The sequence below is a fragment of the Ceratotherium simum genome, chromosome 35 (genome assembly GCF_057802395.1).
Source record: "Ceratotherium simum simum isolate JZ-2026a chromosome 35, ASM5780239v1, whole genome shotgun sequence".
Classification (NCBI taxonomy): Eukaryota; Metazoa; Chordata; class Mammalia; order Perissodactyla; family Rhinocerotidae; genus Ceratotherium; species Ceratotherium simum.
In genome coordinates, this window is record NC_141934.1 from 21,802,900 (window position 1) to 21,823,418 (window position 20,519).

Genomic DNA, 20,519 nt, shown 5'->3' on the forward strand with positions numbered 1-20,519 from the left:
GAATCCAAGGGTGGAGGATGGGCAAAATAGGTGAAGGGGATTTAGAGATACAAACTTCCAGTTATAAAATAAATAAGTCACAGGGATATAACATACAGCATAGGGAATACAGTCAATAATATTGCAATAAATTTGTATGATGACAGATGGTTACTCGACTTGTGGTGATCATTTCATAATGTACATAAATGTCAAATCACTATGTTGTACAACTGAAATTAATATAATATTGTATGTCAATTATATTTCAATTGAAAAAAAGGAATAAACTAAAAATTCATACAATGGAATATTATTCAACCATTAAAAGGAAGTATTAATAAATGCTACAATTTGGATGAACCTTGAAAATATTATGCTAAATGAAAGAAGCCAGACACAAGAGGTCACATGTTGTATGATTCCATTGATGTGAAGTGTCCAGAATAAGCAAGCCCATAGAGATTAGGGCTTGCTCAGAGAAGGGGGATAGCTAATGGGTACAGGGCTTCTTTTCAAGGTGATAAAAATGTCCTAAAATTGTAGTGATCACTGCAGTATGTGAACATACTAAAAACCACTGAACTGTATACTCTAAAAGGGTGAATTATATGGTATGCGAACTATATCTCACTAAAGCTGTTTTTTTAAAAAAAGAATAAACGGGGAAAATAAAGAAGAAGGCTTACTAAATTCATTCACTCAACAAACACTTACTGAGCACCTATCACAGACAAGGTATCTAGGCACTGAAGACACAGTAGCTAACAGAACGTCCCTGCCCTCAAGAAGCTTTCTTTATAACGGAGGAGACAGAAAAGAAAGAAAGAAAAGTAAATAAAATGTCAGATGGTAATAAATGCTACAAAGAGGAATAAGGCAGGGTGAAGAGAACAGGAAGTGTGGAGAGAATGGGGTGGATGCTACTTACATGGGCTGGTTGGGGAGGGCCTTAGTGATAATGTAGCATTTGATCAGACCTTCCCGAACAGATTTAATCAGGAAGAAGTGAGGCAGAAACATGCACACACGCAGTCACATGTCACTTAATGACGGGGATACATACTGAGAAATGCGTCGCTAAGCAATTTCGTCGTTGTGCGAACATCGTTAAGTACACTCACGCAAACCTAGACGGTACAGCCTACTACACACTTAGACTCTATGGTACTAAGCTCATGGGACCACCGTCATATATGCGGTCTGTTGTTGAGTGAAGCGTGGTTATGCAGTGCATGCCCGGAGAGGAGAGAAGCACAGCAGGCAAGGGGAAGAGCAAGATCCAGGTCACAGGGGCGGACTGCATTTGACATGCTTAAGTACACAGGAGGCCACCGGCGTTGCAGCTGAACCGCTAGAGGACAGAGGAGTAGGAGATGAGGCCAGTGAGGTAATGACAAGTCAGATGATGCAGGGCCTCGGAGGACACCGTAAACACTTCAGCCTTTATTTTTTTGGAAATGGGAAAGGACTGGAGTGTTTTAGGCAGAGAAGCAACATGATCTGACATATTTAAAAATCATCTTTCAAGCTACTGTGCAAAGATAGAAGCACACAGGTCAGTTAAGAAAGGTACTGCGATAATCCAGGCAAAAAATGATGGTGCCAAGGACTGAGGTGGCAGCAGCAGGAGAGTGATCAACAGTCCAACTCAGAGTGTTTTAAGGGTAGCCAACGGGATTTCCTAGTGGATTGCATATGGGACGGGAAAGAAAGAAAGGAGGAAGAATGACTCCTAGGTTTGGGGCCTAGCCAACTGGAAGGTTGGAGGTACCACGTACAGAGATGCAAAAAGGGTGGAGAGAGGAAAATCAAGTGTTGGATTTGGTACGTGTTAAATCTGAGATGCTTTGTCATCCTAGTGTCTGGTACATACTCAGCACTAAATGTTAGATATTATTATTGAAAATCATAATAATAAATGTAGGATTGTTCTGACAAGAAATAATCAGAAAAAACAAGAATCCAGATGTAGTCTATCAACATTCCTGTTGTTTCCATTAACTGAAATTTATTTTATTTTTAATTTTTCCTATAGCATCTTACTAGAGTTTTGAGGGAAATCTAATCATCATTCTGATTGTCCTAGAGAAAAATCACAAGGCTCAGATCAAAGGGAAAAAATACTAGTTTGCTTTTTACTTCCTCTGAGAGCTCGTCAGAAGATCAAGACAGAATTTCGCCCAGGGAAAACTCAACCTCACTTCATTAGATACCTATCATTCCAGCATCCCATACTTTTGCATTCAGTATGATTATTGAAACTATTCATTTTCTTTTAAATCTTGTCCACAGGTTCTTTGATCTATGGTTCCCATCTGGATCCCCATAGCCCTAGGGAATCAAAAGGTAGTGATAGAGGGCTTCCAGTTATTTATAACTTGTCAAAAAGTATAATGAAATCTTACATTAATGCTCAATTTGTCTACCTACTTAAGCTAATTAAAATGTCAAATCTTTTTGCTTTTGGCTGCAAAACAATTAAGTTACTTGGTGTGGTAGTCTGAAGCTGAGTGGCACATATTCCTTAGAGGAAGAAACAAAAATGGGAAAACTAATCATCATTTAATAAACACAGGCTTGGAAACAAATTTTTTCAGAACATTGGGTTTATGGTTTTAAAAAAAAAAAAAAAAAAGAAGGGGCCGGCCCTGTGGCATAGTGGTTAAGTGCTCGCGCTCCGCTGTTGGCGGGCCAGGTTCAGATCCCGGGTGCACACTGATGCACCGCTTGTCAGGCCATGCTGTGGCGGCACCCCATATAAAGTAGAGGAAGATGAGCATGGATGTTAGTCCAGGGCCAGTCTTCCTCAGCAAAAAGAGGAGGACTGGCGTTGATGTTAGCTCAGGACTGATCTTCCTCAATCAATCAATAAATAAATAAATAAGGAATAGTAACAGCACTGAGTCATAGGGTTATTGAGAGGATAAAATGAGTTAATATTTACAAAGTGTAGGGCCAGCCTGGTGGCGCAAGCGGTTAAGTGCGCATGCTCCACTGCGGCGGCCTGGGGTTCGCCGGTTCAGATCCTGGGCACGCACCGACGCACTGCTTGTCGAGCCATGCTGTGGCAGCGTCCCATATAAAGTAGAGAAAGATGGGCACGGATGTTAGCTCAGGGCCAGTCTTCCTCAGAAAAAAGAGGAGGATTGGTATCAGATGTTAGCCCGCTGATCTTTCTCACAAAAAAAATATGTATATATATTTACAAAGTGTCTAGAACACTGCCTGGATTTCACAGGAGCCAAGAACAACAGTGACTGCCTAAATCCACATCTCCCCACAGATCCTTCAAAAACAATACAGAATGGAAATAATAATAACAACAAATAAAAATACACAAAAACCACTCCCTCAACGTGCGTAGAAGATAGAAAAGGCCCAAACTTCCAAATTGTCTGTAAGTTCAGAAAGAAAACATACTAAATCTCAGTGAGGGATCTCATCCTCCTACTGCAAGCCTTTGTGCCAAGCAAAGGCTTTCTGAGAAAAACTACATGGCAGAGAGATCTAGTGGCAGAGGAGTTAGTGGAAGGCCTAAAACTGCTCTAAAACCACCTCCAGAAAAAGAGAATCCACCTGGAGTGTGAAAATACTGAAAAAGTTTTCTGGTAGATCAGAGCCCTGTTTATAGGGAAGGAGCGTCGGGCCGGCCCCATGGCTTAGCGGTTAAGTGCGTGTGCTCTGCTGCTGGCGGCCCGGGTTCGGATCCCGGGCGCGCACCGACGCACCGCTTCTCTGGCCATGCTGAGGCCACGTCCCACATACAGCAACTAGAAGGATGTGCAGCTATGACATACACATATGACATAGCCCCTATCTACTGGGGCTTTGGGGGGAAAAATAAATAAATAAATAAATAATCTTATTATAGGGAAGGAGCGTGATTCCAGGGGCAGTGTTAAAAATGCATGCTCTCTGGGAAAGAAAAAGGCCAACAAGAGAGAGGCTCCATTTGGCAATTAGGTGACAAAAGGAAGGGAAGAAGGGAGAAATTTAGGGTTCCGCAAAACAAAACAAAAAAATCAGAGGATAAATAAACTCTCCCCCATCACACAAATACATACACAAATCCACTAAAAATCCTAGACTTTTCTACACTGACAGAAGATGCCATTGAACTAGGAATCTGTAAAACATTTAGGATCCACAAAATGAACAGGAAAAAAAGTGAATGTCTATACAAAGATTGTACACTACAAAAAAAAAAAGAAAAGAAGAGTCACACATCTCAGCTGTTGAAAACTAGCCCCAGATAAACAACCATGAAGAAAGCTATTAGATGACACTCCCATCTTAATTAAATATACTTGAACAAGCATTTTGGGATATTAAAAAAAACATTCCAAATAAGAAATTTAAAAGTTAACAGAAATGGACAAAAAGCAGGAAGAAGTAAAAAAGGAGTTGACTGAACTCAGGAAAAGGAAGAAAAAAAATAAAATCATGTAAGAAATGAAGACTAAATTATAAAGTGCCCAAGGGAGATAGGCTCAAATGAAAATTTAATAAGTAGCATTGAAGAAAGGCAGGAAAAGAACCAAGAGAATAAAAATATGATGAAGAAAGAAGTAAAAAGGATCTGAGAGAAAGTGGTTAATATCAAAAACAGGCAAAGAAGAAACAACATACATATAACTGGAAAATTAGAAAAACAAAACAATGGAACAGAACTAATATTTGAAACTAAATTGACAAAACAAATAAACTGAGATGAGAACCTATATACTGAAAGGGCCCACTAGGTCCTTGGGAAAATTAACACAGAACAATCACCCTGACACATATTCTAATGAAACTATTAGACTTCAAAGACAAAGGAAAAAAGAATTCTCAATGCCTCCAGGAAAAACAATTAAATAACTTACTAGAGGAAACAAAATAGATTAGCATCAGACTTTTCAAAGCCAACATACAAAGCAAGTTGACAAATGGAACAGCATTTTTTAAAAACTCAATCAAAGAAAGTATAAACCAAGAATTTGATATCCAGCCAAGTTATCCTTCAACTATCAAAGCTATAGAAAAACAGGTTTCAACATACAAGAACTAAGGGAATGCTGTACTTATCAGTCTTTTCTGATCAATCTACTAGAGGGTAAGCTTCATGTAACTAAATGGTAAGAAATATCCACAAAATAACTGATGGTGAGCATTTAAGAATATATAAATGAATGTGTAAGACTAAAACAAAGATGGGAAAGAGGGCAGAAAACTAACGTACAACAGTTATATATTGTGACAAAGTAGAAATATTGCAACTAGAAAATGGGAAAAGGGGAAGGAAAATAGAAAAAAACTCGTTGTATAGGCAATAGGCAAAAGATGGTGTTAAAGGATAATGAAAAAAATCTGATGAGCCAGATAATAAAAGTTAAATAAGAAAACAGAGGGCTAAGGACATTCAAAAAGGTGTAAGTACAAAGGTGACCACTAGAACAAAAACACAAACCTTCTCAAATACCCCTGAAAAAGCTGTTTTCAACAAAAAAGTACAGAAGATACATCTTGTGAGAAACAATGCAAAGAAAACACAATACATATAATTATAAAATATTATGATAGAGTTGATACCAAACCTATCAGTCATAACAATAAATATGAATCAGTTTGTTATCTATTAAAAGAGACTGACCATCCATAGTGAATACACAACACTTACAAATATTTATGTACCAAACAGCACAGCAACCACCTTTATGAAGCAAAAACTACAGGCTATTCAAGGAAACATAGATTAAAAACACACTAACAATAGGAGACTTGAATACACCACATTCAATACCAGATAGATCAAGTGGACAAAAAAATAGGTAAGGGGATACAAAATCTAAACAACATAAATAATAGCGTAGATCTTATGAGCATATATTGAACTCCACACCTTGATGACACAGAATAGACATTTTTCTCAAGTGTCCAGAGCATCTCCATAAAAATTGATCATATATATTAGGTCACAAAGAGAACAGTAACCTCCATAAAGTAGAAATATTACACAATACAATACTACAATGCAATGAAATTGAACTCCACTAACAAAACCAAAAAACAGAAAAGTCCTTCCACCTGAAAATTTTAAAAACTTCCATTAAACTACTCTTGGGTAAAAGGGGAAATACAGGGCCGGCCCATGGTGTAGCGGTTAAGTGCGCACACTCCACTGCTGGTGGCCCAGGTTCGGATCCCCGGGCACGTACCGATGCACCGCTTGTCAGGCCATGCTGTGGCGGCGTCCCATACAAAATAGAGGAAGATGGGCACGGATGTTAGCCCAGGGCCAGTCTTCCTCAGAAAAAAGAGGAGGATAGGCATGTATATTAGCTCAGTGCTGATCTTCCTCACAAAAAAAGGGGGAAATACAAACTTAAATTACACAATTTGTAAGAAATAATGTCCATGAAAACACTACATATCAGCATCTATGTGATACATCTAACGGAGTCATCAGAGGAAAATTCACTACACCAAACACTAACATTAATAAAAAATATAAAAGAATAAAAATAAAGTCCCAGCTCAAAAAAAGTACTAGAAAAAGGACAAAGGATAGCTCAAGAAAGGAAATATATTTTATAAAGATAAAAGCAAAATCAAAGAAAAAATAGTAGATCCAATTAATAAATAAAAATTCTGCTTATTTAAATTAACAGAATAGACAAACCACTAGTAAACTTGATCAGGGAGAAAAACAAGAGAAATCACAAATACACAAAATAAGATACGACAAGGGGGAAATAACCATTGAAACAGAAGAAATTTTAAAAAATAAGAGACTATTTTGCAGACTGCTGTACAAATAAATTAGAAAATCTAGGTGAAATGGATAATTTTCCAGAGAAATACAGACTACCAAAATTGATTCCACTGGAAAGAAAACTTAGGAAAATCAATTTCTATAGAAAAATAGAGAAAGAAATTAAAAAACTATTTCACAGAAAAGCACCAGGCCCAGATGACTTTAAAACAGAATTCTACCAAACTTTCAAAGACCAGATAATCCCAATGCTCTATAAATTATCCAGAGAATCAAAAAGAAAGGAAAACTTACTACTTCCTTTCATGAAGCAAATATAACACTTCTACCAGATAAAGACAGCTACTTCCATGATACGGAAGGCAGACACACTATTCCTAATTCTCATAAGATTCCAATTATTTTAAACTTAGAATGATGGTTATATTGTAGTATTTCAAAAATACCCTTAAACCCACAATTATTGGGTTAATGAAATGAACGAAAAGAAAATAATTTTTGTCTCCCCTCTATGGAAGGTGAAGTGTTGCTCTCTCCCAGTGTCCTCCATCACTAGTCTTCACTAAATGAACTACTGCAGGCTCAGCAGTTACTGCATTTTTAAATACCGGTCATCCTGCCTGGCCTGCCACGATCTATCTGTGGACCTGTTCCCTTACTGTCACCATCGTCAACTCTTACTTCTGGGTTTTTGTTTTTGTTTTGTTTTGTTTTGTTTGTGAGGAAGATTGGCCCTGAGCTAACATCTGTTGCCAATTCTCCTCTTTTTGCTGAGGAAGACTGACCCTGGGCTAACATCCGTGCCCATCTTCCTCTACTTTATATGTGGGACGCCGCCACAGCATGGCTTGATAAGTGGTGTGCAGGTCCGCACCAGGGATCCAAACCCGTGAACCCCAGGCCACTGGAGCACGTGAACTTAACCACTACGCCACTGGGCGGGCCCCTTCTTTCTATTTTAAAAGTAGGTTCTAAGAGAATTTCTCAGGTCTGTCTTCATCCTCACCACTGTGATGGCAGCCTCAAGTGCACTATGTACACTTCTATCAAGATCTTTTATTGCTTATCCTGTTTTTCATTCCCATTTGATCTTTCCTTATCTCAGCTAGCTACTTCAGGCTGCTCCAATTTTTTACAGAATCAACGTCCTTTTGGATCTTGTTGAGAAGACAAATATAAACTTTCTAAAATCTTTTTAATTCATTTATTATAATAGCACAGGTGGGCACCAAATTCAAAGAAAAAGCCCAGGCTTCCCTCAGACTCCCAGTTGCGCTCGTCAGAACTACAGTTACCAGTTTCCTAATCTTTAAGAACTGTCTCATGCATATACATATATATACTTACCTACGTGTGCATGCATGCAAACACCAACTCCCTCCATGCCTGCCTGTGTAACACACACACACACACAGACGGAATTCTCCGGATCTACACCCCAATATTTTCAATTACGAAAATGTGAAGATCTTTCTATATCAGAATATAAATATTCTCTTAAGTGGCTATACAATATTGCATTGTAAGAATGTACCATCCATAATTTAATCCCTATTGTAGGACATTTATATTATTCCTAGGTTTTTATTACAAATAATGCAGCAGAACACATCCTTTACAATCATCTTTACACGTTTTTACAAGTATATCTATACATTAAATTTTCAGAAATAAAATTGCTTTGTCAAGAGATTTTTTTAACTCTGATGAATTTGCCAAACTGTACTCAAAAGAAGGTACCAGTTTCGACTCCCATAAATGTGAAAAGCCCCTGCTTCCTCTCACTTTTGCCAACACTACATATATTACCAAACTTTTTCATCTTGGTCTATCTGATTTACGGAAACCGGTACCTAGTTTGCATTTCTATGTGAGACTGAGCACTTTTTCAAGTTTTCAGACCACTTTTTTTCCTTTTCGTTGAGTTATCAGTTTGTCCTTGTTCATTTTCTACCGGATTTTTTTTCTTACTGATTTATAGGAGCTCCTGTATAACCAGAAAGTGATTCTTTATTATGTGTGTGGCAAATATTTGTCTTGGCTTTTTTCTCTTTTTACTCTGTGGTATTTTTTCCCCCACAGAAATTCATCTTGGGCATGGTTAAATTTATCAGATTTTTCCTTTATGGCTTCTGGGTTTCTTGCTATGCCTAGAAAAACAATTCACAGCACTGTTGTGAGATGGAAATAAATTAATACATATAAAATGCTTAGCACAGAATCAGCCCTTAGAGTTTCACCTTTGGAACTAGGAATTTAGTTTTTAGTAAGCATAAAATACTTAGAATAAAGTGACAGAATTTAACAGGACCCTGCAAGGTGTGTTCCCTACTTCACTATCCTGTTCTGGTGACCTCTCTGTTTTCCTCGTGTGCCCTACGCAGCCTTTGCACGTGCTTCTCGCCACCACAGTCAGATCTTGCCCCATCCCACTCTCTCAATGCACCATGTGCTCCCCCTGGGTGATACCAACAGTCTCCTCATACATTTCCACAACGGCCAGCTTATAGGCTAGAGCAGCAGCTTCGTGAGGGTAAAGAAGCTGTCTGTTTCCTCACCAATGTGAACCCCCAGCCCCCAGCAAAGGGGCTAACACATTACTCGTTAATAAATACGTGTGGCGAGAAGAGAAGAGGGAGAGCAGGCGTGGGGTGAGCCCGTCACTGCTCTCTCCCACGGCCACAGTCCCCATCCCACCTAGGTGGTGTCACAAAGACAACTCCTGCACGGTCAGAAAGAGGCACAGACTCTCTTCAAACTGGCCAGCTCTTTATTTGGGGGGGCAAGGCGGGGCGGGAGTGCAGGTGGGGAGATGATTATTTCTATTACTCAGTCGATTCTTACCCGATTTGGGGTGCTGAGGAGGATATTTTCCCCTATCTGTATGCTACTGCATTTCCAAAGTGAAGGTCTAGGGCACCTGTGCACAAGCCAAAAGCTTGCCCCAAAGCCTCCTCATGTATTTGGAAACATCAAATTTTGATATTTTAACTAAGCTAACATCAGCGGGGAGAATTTTTGGTTGGTCTCTTTCTCTTTGTCTCTGTTACCAGACTGGTACCCTTACAGCACTTCACCCAGTGTTGTTCTGTCCCCCTCACTTGTAAACATGCAGGTGTTGGTAACCATAATAACAAACATAGATTTAAAAAAGAAAACAGCTGCTCAGAGTTCTTTCTACACTACAACCAGCTAAAGTAGACTACACTGCACAGCCCTTTAAACAGACCCCATTTAAAGCAATGAAATTTTATATATAAACTGATACAACTGGAAAGTTCTATCATACTGGATGGTAGAAGAAAAGAACCAAAGTCATAAACACCTCTACAAAGTTTAGCAACCATTCTACCAGGCTTTTGGTAGAATATCAACTGTTTGGCTTTAAGCTTTGTTTAATTTATGACTCAGAAGAAAATATAATTTTTTTTCTATTAAGTGCATTTAAAAGAATCACACCTATATTCTGAATTTGTTTCTCCCTTCAATAAAGCCAATAAGCATAAATACTTTAAAGAAATACATGTATTTTTATTTACTAATGTGAGTTGCATTTTTCTAAACATTAAATAAGGCCAGCTATCACAGCAAGAAAAAAACATAAAATACTACATTACGCTTTCCTTCCTAATTATTTGGATTGAAAAAAGTTGAGGATAAGGCACAGTTTTATGTTTTCACAATTTGCAATTTAATTTGTAAAGAAATATTTCAGGGCCAGCCCCGTGGCTTGGAGGTTGGGTGTGCGCGCTCCACTGCTGGCGGCCCGGGTTCGGATCCCGGGTGTGCACCGATGCACCGCTTCTCCAGCCATGCTGAGGCTGCGTCCCACATACAGCAACTAGAAGGCTGTGCAACTACGACATACAACTATCTACTGGGGCTTTGGGGGGGAAAATAAATAAATAAAATTAAAAAAAAAAAATTTAAAAAAAAAAGAAATATTTCAAAGTGCATAAAAAACATTTCAGCATCTATTAAAAAAAAGAAGCTACTCCTGTACAGAGCTGAAGGATAGCTTTAAACATTTCTGATCTGCAGTTAGCAAGCATCATGGTAAAGACTGGATAAGGCAAGAATTAGCAATGGATGCTAAATCCAGAGAGAAATTGTGGGAGGACCAGGATATCTGCATGGTCTTAAACTGTCTCCCCATCAACTGCTTATTAGTTTAAAAGGAGAAAATAGTAATCATACAACGAAGAAACTGGACAAACTCTTGACCACGTGGTCACTGAGGATGATTAACATGATCAGCGGACATCATGTACCTCCATACATGATACCCAAGAACACACAATATCACCTATGCAGTACTCTGCCTGAAAGTGCTAAATCTAATAATGATGAAACATCAGACAAATCCAAAATGAGAAATCTGTTTTAAAAGGGGAAGGGAGGAGGTGTACTCTCCAAAAAAATCACTATCATAAAAAACAAAGAAAGGCTGTAGAAATATTCCAGATTAAGGAGACCTAACAACTAAATATAACTGGATTCTGTAGGGGAGAGGGAAAAAGTTCTATACAGGACATTATTGGGTCAACTGGCACAGCTGGACTACAACAGATGAGACACAAGTATTGTTATCAATGGTAAAATTGCTCAAGTTAAGAATTAATGAGGATAATCTTATTCTTAGAAAATATATACTGAAGTATTAAGGGGTAGAGGGCTATGGTATACCTAACTACCCTCAAAATGTTCAGGAGAAACATTATAAAATATTATATGTGTATGTACACACACACAGAATGTTAAAGTAAATGGGATAAAATGCTGACATTGGTAAATCTGGGTAAATGGTATTCTATTTATATTGGTATTTTTGGTGCTATTCTTATTCTTGTAACTTTTCTCTAAGTTTGAAACCTAACTCCAAATAAAAAGGCAAAAATTGTTTATATTGAATACAAATTTCTGATAAATCCATTTGCTGAAGTCACCAGCATGACTTCCACCATCAGTAAGTTACGCATCCTTAACCCTGAAGCTGACTGTAGTAGGTACTAAAAAGAGATGGCAGGACGAAGAAAGTAAATAAGACAGAGATGGGCCTGGCCCAGTCGCGTAGCGGCTGAAGCTCCACACACTCTGCTTCAGCAGCCTGGGTTCGCAGGTTCAGATCCCAGGAGTGGACATACTCCACTCATCAGCCATGCTGTGGCGGCATCCCACATACAACACAGAGGAAGGCTGGCACAGATGTTAGCTCAGGGACAATCTTCCTCAAGCAAAAAAAAAGGAGGACTGGCAACAAATGTTAGCTCAGGGCAAATCTTCCTCATCAAAAAAAGAAATAAATAAAATAAATAAGCCAGATGAGAATTTACATCAAAGAGAGAGTACGGAGACAACGAGGAGAAAGATTTATATTTTTACTACTACTAATATTTTCTATTTAAATAAAAACATAAATTATAACATAAAAAAGATTTCTCCATTTTTTTTTTTTGTGAGGAGATCAGCCCTGTGCTAACATCTGCCAATCCTCCTCTTTTTGCTGAGGAAGACTGGCCCTGGGCTAACATCCGAGCCCATCTTCCTCCACTTTATATGGGACGCCGCCACAGCATGGCTTGCCCAGCGGTGCGTCGGTGCGCGCCCGGGATCCGAAGCAGTGACCCCCGGGCCACCGCAGCGGAGCAGGCACACAACCGCTTGCACCACCAAGCCGGCCCCAATGTCTCCATGTTTATATCACTACAAACACATTTTTTTCAGCAATTATGAACTAGCTCTGATAGCAAGGAAAAAATAATTTCTTGGCTATTATATATTACAGCTGGTTAAAATTACAGCCACATTTACTGATTGCTTGACAGGTAGCAGTGTGCAAAGTGGACTCCAGAAATCTAACTTTTAACCATTACATTCTGCTGTTTATTTCTAAAAATTTCTAAGGCAGGACTCTGAATCCAGAATGGTCTTCTATTATAACCCTGTGTTCTCACCTTTGCATATTTTATAGAAATAACACTTACAGAGACTACCCTGCTGATGCCCAGGGACACTATAAAAGTGACCGCTGCTGCTGAAGGTGAGGCTAGGAACCACCACCGACACCCATCAGGTAGACTGGCAACAGGAGATAAGGCAGGTGGTGGCCTCTTTACCCTTTTATTAAATAAATTATATTATTCCACTTACAACTTATAATTATACCTATCATATTATTAAGAGTGAACAGAGGAGAGTGATGTTTACAGAGGAATCTTAGTAACCGGCATTTAGCACAAAGGCTGGACAGTAGAGTAAGGCTTAATAAACATTAGTTATCACTGTTGTTGTCATCATTATTACTGGTGGAAGATATGCAGAATCGATTCTTCTCCTGCATAATTATGTCAGTTTCACATAAGCCACTTTGACATATGTATCATTTATGTTACCGTGCCTTTCCATAAACTTGCCTTCATGTCTCAGGGGCTGTCCCTACATTATTTCAAATAGCATATAATTAGAAATTGAAAGGTCCGTAACCCATTGACTTGAGCTTTGATACACTGTAAACTCTCCTTCCTTAGCTGTTTTTTCCAAAAAGCATTTGTAATTACCAAAAACTCTTTCCCAATTATATGTTTAATATTTGTGTTCGATCACTGACATTTTGTGATTTGCAGCATGCTTATCACTAATAAGGAGTTCATTCAACCCCTGAGATCTCAGTGAGGGAGAGTAAAGAAGACTGGAGTTAAGAGAATTAATATTATATTACAGAGCTGGCCTCGAGGATCATAAACACTTGTAATATTAGGGACTGAGGCCACACATCTCTAAGCTCTGCCCCCATCTCCCACCTAGTGCGATTTCAAACAGTAAAGGTTATTCTACCAAAAAAAGAAAAAAAAAGAATGTAAGTGCATCTGTATTACCTAAAAGGAGGGGAAAAACGCAAATTAGTATGACTCCACTTGGGTTTATCCACAAGGCGATTAACACAGTGGGTCTAGACAGGATGAGAGGAAACAGATCAATTTCCAGTCCTCCTCGTATAGACACAGTAGGCACCTAATGAATGACCTTGACTGAATGAATTTCAGGGGGTGAAGAAAAAACAGGTAGGATAAAAGACACTGAGAGGAGGGACGTGGAGAAAAAGTCACAGGTGGAGAGGAGAAGGAGAAAGAGCGTCTTCCTCTTGCTCATTCTAACACCTGCAAACCTGCCAGCCCCTGACAACCCCTTCTAACCAGCCATCCTCTGGCATTGTCTATTACTTATTAAGCATCTCAGGTCATAACATGGCCCAGGTGACTACCACCCCTCTCACAGAAAGAACTGAAAACACACACACACAACACCAACACTTGTGAAAAAGAGCCTCAAATCGACGTCTAAAACACACGAGCCCTGTGCTGAGCGGGCTTGCAGAAATGAAAGCGAATCCCTGCAAGAGTTTATAAACCCAACTATCTGCTGGGAAATCACACCAGAAATCTAAATCCCTCATTAGTGAATGCAGCTTCTGCAAAGGCTTAGCTTTCCGAGGCTAGGAACTTATTTATGTCAAGTGAGTTTAAAAAAAAAAATGCTGATGAACCAAAAAAGAAAATACAATGATGCTGAATATTTTGTTTTATCTGTGCATCCCCCTCCCCCAGTGATGTGGGGAAACAGTCAAGCAGGCCAATAATTTCAGGAACTTATTCTCAAGGCTGCTATGCTAAGAAGGGAGTTTAAACTAGAAATTCAAAATCTAATTTCAGTTTTTTGCCTAAATATAAAGTGATGCTGGGTAAAACTTTCTTACCCACTGCTCCAGAAAAATCATTATCTTTGTCCTTGGGGAGAAAGTTTATAGTTTGGTACCTTCTGCAGATTACAAGAATATTCCTCTTTTCTAATTAAATTTTAATATTCTAGAGGAAAAGGATAACTCATGGAGAAGGGGCGATCAACAGGGACACGTATTCTAAGTAACAGAGGCTAGAAAAAAGTTAAGGCAGCTTTTTAATGGTAGTGGATAGCTACATCTTTATAAATTACTATCTTCTCGCGGAGTTTGATTGGTCAGCCTCTCTGCTTTGATGACAAGGCAATAAAAGGAAACTGTCTCCAAAAGTTTTTCCACAAATGGCTTCTACCCTAGTTCAAAGCCTTTCTCGCTTGTCTGCTCTCCCCGAGTCCACTCGGGCCTCCTACCATCCTTCCTTCACAGCAGCCAGAGGGATATTTTTAAATAGATCAGCTCATGCTGCTCCCCTGATCACATCCTTCTATGGTTTTGCATTGCTCTTAAAATACAATCCAAACTCCTCTGCGTGGTCCACACGACACTGAGAACCTTAAAAATCCCTGTGTGGTCAAATCCCCACCTATGTCCCCAGTCTCACAGCTCTTCCACATGCTCCCTTCTGTTCTTCGAGCAGTCCAAGAACTTCCCTGCCTCAGCACTTTCACACTTGCTGTTTCCTAAAACCTGGAACACCCAATGCCTAGCACAGTGCCCGGCACTTAGCAATCCCACAATAAATAGTTCTGGAATGAATGGATCAATATTTCACGAGAGTGCGTCAATGGGATGATGGAGACTTGGATCTGTAGCCTAGTATCTTTAAAATAAACATATTGCATGTGTGGATATATGTATGTGTGTACAGAAAGACATATATACAGTGTGTATGTATGTGTACATCAGTAAACAAGTATATAGGTATTCTAAACAGTATGTTCTATACTGATAAATTTCAACTTCAATTTGGCATTACCTTCATCAAACTCATTTGAAGCTGGTGTACAAGTCTGTCTCTCTCTCTCTAAATTCAATGTTCCTTGCAGACATGAATTGTACCTTTCATATTTCAGGGTTGCCAAGGACTATCACACATACAAGTTTGTTAAATGCTCACAACCCTCCAAAACTCAGTAAGGAACTGGGCTGCATTTTAGGGTGTTTGACTCCATTTCAGGGGTCCCAAACCCTTGGTTGCAGCCCACAACTCCCACAGAGCCTGCCAAACATCAGTATTTGCCTTGCCTTCCCGTAAAAAGGTCAGCACTGGACGGCAAGCGCTGTCTGTGTTCCCCAAGGGGAAAGAGGACCAAGCACAGGGTCCTCTATTGCTCTGGAGCTGCCTAACCAAGTACACCGGGGCCCACTAGTAACAACGCAAACACGGGCTGGCTCTGCTTTTCCAGGATCTTGTGCGATTCTGTAACAGTCTCCACGCTGACCATGCAAGAAAGGTAAGTCATCTTAGCAGCGGCCCCTGCATTTGAGCAGCTCTGGCCAAAAACCTGAGCTTACATTGGGACATAACACTAATAAGGGCATCCCAGTTTCAACTGGAAAGACATAGAACTGTTCTTTTTCAGCAAGGCAAGTTTATTTACTCCCACAGGAGATAAACAAACATGGCCACCCAGGACAGCCTGGGACAAAATGTACTTGACCTGGAATAGATAAACCAAAAGCCTAGAGCCTGAGAGCAAGCTAAATTTTCTGCTCCTCTCAGCTCAAGTCATCGCGCATTATCTTTCAGAGGAAGGAAAGCCAATGTAAAGGATGTACCATATGCTGAAGGAAGACTTGGAGATACAGCCAGTTCTGTCAGCTGAACAAGGCACAGCAGGGCAGACAAGCAACCTCAAAATCTAACTTCAGTACTACCACTGCTAAATTACCCGGGGGAAGTCACTTAACTGCTCACTGCCATCCTCTCCCTACCTGTGATGTTGACAGGTATCCGTACACTGCATACACCGACATTTTAACTACTGAATGCATACAAACCTCAACTCTAAACACACGAATCAAAAAGAATTATTTTGATAATTAAGCACAACGAAATTCAGAATAATACTTGTCAGGCAGGAGTCAACTCATATAATCACTTCCTCAGAGACTTTTCCTAAACCTCTTATCAAAACTAACCACATTCTCCCCATTGCTGGTTTTTTTTTCCCTGCCAGCAGTTATTACTACCTGAAATTGTCATATTTCTTCATGTGCTTGCCTACTCTCTCTCTCTCTCAGCCATAAGAATAATAATCTTTGTCTATCTTACTGCTTTATCCTGCTTTATCAGTAACTACTTGTTGAATGAATTAATACTGATGTTAAAAATAATTTGAGGGGCCGGCCCGGTGGCGCAAGCAGTTAAGTGCGCGCGCTCCGCTGCGGCAGCCCGGGGTTCACCGGTTCGGATCCCGGGCGCGCACGGACACACTGCTTGTAGAGGCATGCTGCGGCGGTGTCCCGTATAAAGCAGAGGAAGATGGGCTCGGATGTTAGCTCAGGGCCGGTCTTCCTCAGCAAAAAGAGGAGGATTGGCATGGATGTTAGCTCAGGGCCGATCTTCCTCACAAAAAAATAAATAAATAAATAATTTGAAAAAGAAGAACGAAGTTGGAAGACTAACACTATCTGATTTCAAGACTTGTTGTAAAGCTACAATAGTCAAGACCACGTGGTATTGCCATAAGGAGAGACAAATCAATGGAAGAGAAGAGAGTCCAGAAATAGAGTCACATATAAATGGATAACTGATTTTCAACAAAGGTGCAAGTTCAGTAGAGACAGACAGGCTTTTTAACAAACAGTGCTGGAACAAGTGGATATCCACATGCAAAAAAGACAACATGTATCCATACCTTATGCCATATACAAAAATTAACTCGAAATGGATCATAAACCTAAAACTATAAAACTTGGAGCAGACATTTGAGACCTTGGGTTAAGCAAAGATTTCTTAGAAATGATACCAAAAGCATGATCCATAAAAAAAATTTGACCAAATTTTTGGATTTAATGGATTTGATCAAAATGAAAAGCCTCTTTTCTTCAAAAGAGATGGTTAAAAAAGTGAAAACACAAGCCACAGACTAAGAGAAAATATTTGCAATTCTGATAAAGGTCTTGTATCCACAAGAAAGAACTCTCAAATCTCAATAACAAGAAAACAAACAACTACATTAAAAAGGAGGAAAATATTTGATCAAATAGACATGTCACCAAAGAAGATATACAGATGGCAAATAAACACATGAAAAAATGATCAACATTATTAGTCACCAGAGAAAATACAAATTAAAACTATAATGAGATACCATGACATATGCAGTAAAATGGCTAAAATTTAAAAACTGACCATACCAAGTGTTGACAAAGATGTAGAGAAACTGTAACTCTCATATGCTGCTGGTGGGAATGCAAATGGTATAACCACTTTGGAAAACAGTTTGGCAATTTCTGAAACAGTTAAATATACATCTAATATATGATCCAGCCATACCACTGATAGGTGTTTACCGAAAAGAAATGAAAGTGTTTGTCCATACAAATATTTGTACACAAATGTTCAGAGCAGCTTTATTTGTAATAGCCAAACTCTAGAAACAATCCAAATGTCCATGAACAGGTGGATGGATAAACTGCGGTACATCCATACAATGGAATATTACTAAGTGATAAAAAGTAATGAACTATTTGACACACACTACAACATGAATGAATCTCAACATAATTACGCTGAGCATAAGAAGCCAGACACAAAATTCCATTTATATAAAATTCTAAGAAATGCAAACTAACATACAGTGACAGAAAGCAGAACAGTGGCTGCCTGACAACAAGGCAGGGATTATAAAGGCCCAAGGACACATCACAAGCAGTGATGGATATGTTCATTATCTTGATTGTGGTGACAGTTTCATGAGTGTATACATATGTCAAAACTTATCAAATTACACACCTAAACATATGCAACTTATGGCATGTCATTTATACCTCAATAAAGCTGGTTAAAAAAATAAGAACACAGACCTACGATCTGAAAAATAATAATAAATAATTCCCAATTATGTGTGTTATGTGCATAATCTGACTTTTCAGGTAGCACACATTTCTCTTCTGTAATAGGTGAGTAAGAAACACCAGGGCTGGAGAGGAGGAGGAATTACTCTATTTCAAACTGTCATCTTTACCACTTGCTGCCTTGGCTATACCCACACTTCCCGGCCTATACACTAACAAGCTGGACAATGCAGGGTCTCTTACCACCCAGTCCCTTCCCTACCCAGCCCCCAGCCTTTCTGTCTCCTAAAGAAGCAGATCCTTACTTGTCTGGAAGAGCAGACACAAGGAACAAAAGGCTCAATGACTATTTGACAGATTAAAGAATAGACAACTGTTTTATTTAAAAACTCCCTAAAGAATTAGAACATTTGAGGCTATACACTGTTCTGCTGAAATGCAGTTATATATTACCCAGATCTGTAAGCACTTGCCAACAGACCTGTCCAAGTCACTCACGTCCTAAGAGTTTTCAGTTTTCTTTTTTCTCCCTCTTTTCATTCCAGTTCCACGAATGAATAACGTGCAGGTATATCCTGAGAAGACATACCTAACATTTTGAAAAGTCTCTCATTCAAATAACCCCAATAGCTTGAAATAGTTTTTCAAATGTCTAATATAGTGACCTTCACAGGACAATTAAGGAAAAGATTAAACAATGGGTCTTATGTGTGAATCTTATATAAAGAGTAGGACACAAAACAGCAGGATCATTATCGGAAAACAATACGTCACGCTACTGTTGAACAACAAAATTAAGGCCTACAAATGATTAGCAATAGTTATAAAAGAATAATAGCAATATGGTGATTAACAGTGGGGATTCTGGCCCCACCACTTATTGGCTGAGTGACCTTAGGCAAGTTGCGTAACTTCTGAAACTCAGTTTATGCATCTTTAGAACGGAGACGTTAGTACCTACCTCAAACGGTTATTGTGAGGATTAAATGTGTTTGGCTTACCGTGAGAGCTAAATCAGTGTTGGCTATTAGTGGTATTATTACCCTGCACTTGCAAAAGATCTCATTAATTCGCTAATCCTCCTTATGACTCAGAGTCAAGTCCTGTCATTTACTAGCATGTTATTGCTGAGCCTCAGTTTCCACATCCGTAAATCGGGGGTGATTAATGTTACCTGACTTTTAAGGTTGTGGTGAAGGATTCAATAACCAGAGATACAGCTCCCTTCCCTCCCATCTCTCAAAGCGAACAGTGCAGAGGAAGGAAATACTTCTAATAGCTGCAGATACAGTCAGTTTTTCCATTTCTGGCACGTGAGGGGTGGGGGGAAGGAGATGCAAAGAGGCACATAAAGGGGTCAGGGATGCTGAGCGAAGCCCCCAAAAGCGCGCGACCAGCAGAGCGACGCCGAGCAGCCCGACCGCCGGGGCCGGGCCCCGCGCCACTCCCTCCTCTTCCCTCCCGCGTCCCGGGCCGAGGAGCCTCCCCAAGCGAGCGGGGTTATTTCGGAATCACCATGAGGCAATTCTCATGAGGCAATGGGTCAGGAATGCGGCGCCGAGCCGGGCCGCTGGCGCCCGCCGTTCCCGCGGCGGCTCTACCTGCCCCCGTCCTGCCGGGCATCCCCCGGGCTGCGGGAGCCGGAACTCGGGGAGGCAGGAAATGAATGGGAACCCGAGGGGTGGGGGCGCGGCGGGCGCAGGCCCCCGGCCCCGGGAGGGCGCGGACGTCGGGAGGGGCCCGCCCGCTGACCCCAGGCGCGGGCCGAAGCCCGGCCGGGGCGCCCCCTCCCGGGCGGGGCTGACCGCAGGCGGCGGGGGCCGGGCCGAGGCCGCGCCGGGCCCCTCGGGGCTCCTCACCTCCGCGATGTCATGTTCCTCCCGCCCTCCGGCTCCGCGACGGACCCGCTCCTTGCTCAGGCTCCGCTGGGCCCGGTCACATCGGGCTGGCCCGAGGGAGGCCCGCTCGGGACCGGACGGGGGGCAGAGCCAGCCGGCCGCGCGCAGACCCCCCTCCAGGCCTGGG

The 20,519-nt window shown here is 40.5% G+C and overlaps 1 protein-coding gene across 1 annotated transcript in view; it reads right to left on the minus strand.

The window, feature by feature from the left end:
* PTPN11 (protein tyrosine phosphatase non-receptor type 11) overlaps window positions 1-20,519 on the minus strand; it is a 92,200-nt gene extending 71,681 nt beyond the window's left edge. Inside the window, exon 1 of the mRNA XM_004429964.3 lies at window positions 20,354-20,519. Coding sequence (XP_004430021.1) covers window positions 20,354-20,367 — 14 coding nt within the window. The 5' untranslated portion in view covers window positions 20,368-20,519. The remainder of the gene's footprint in view (window positions 1-20,353) is intronic.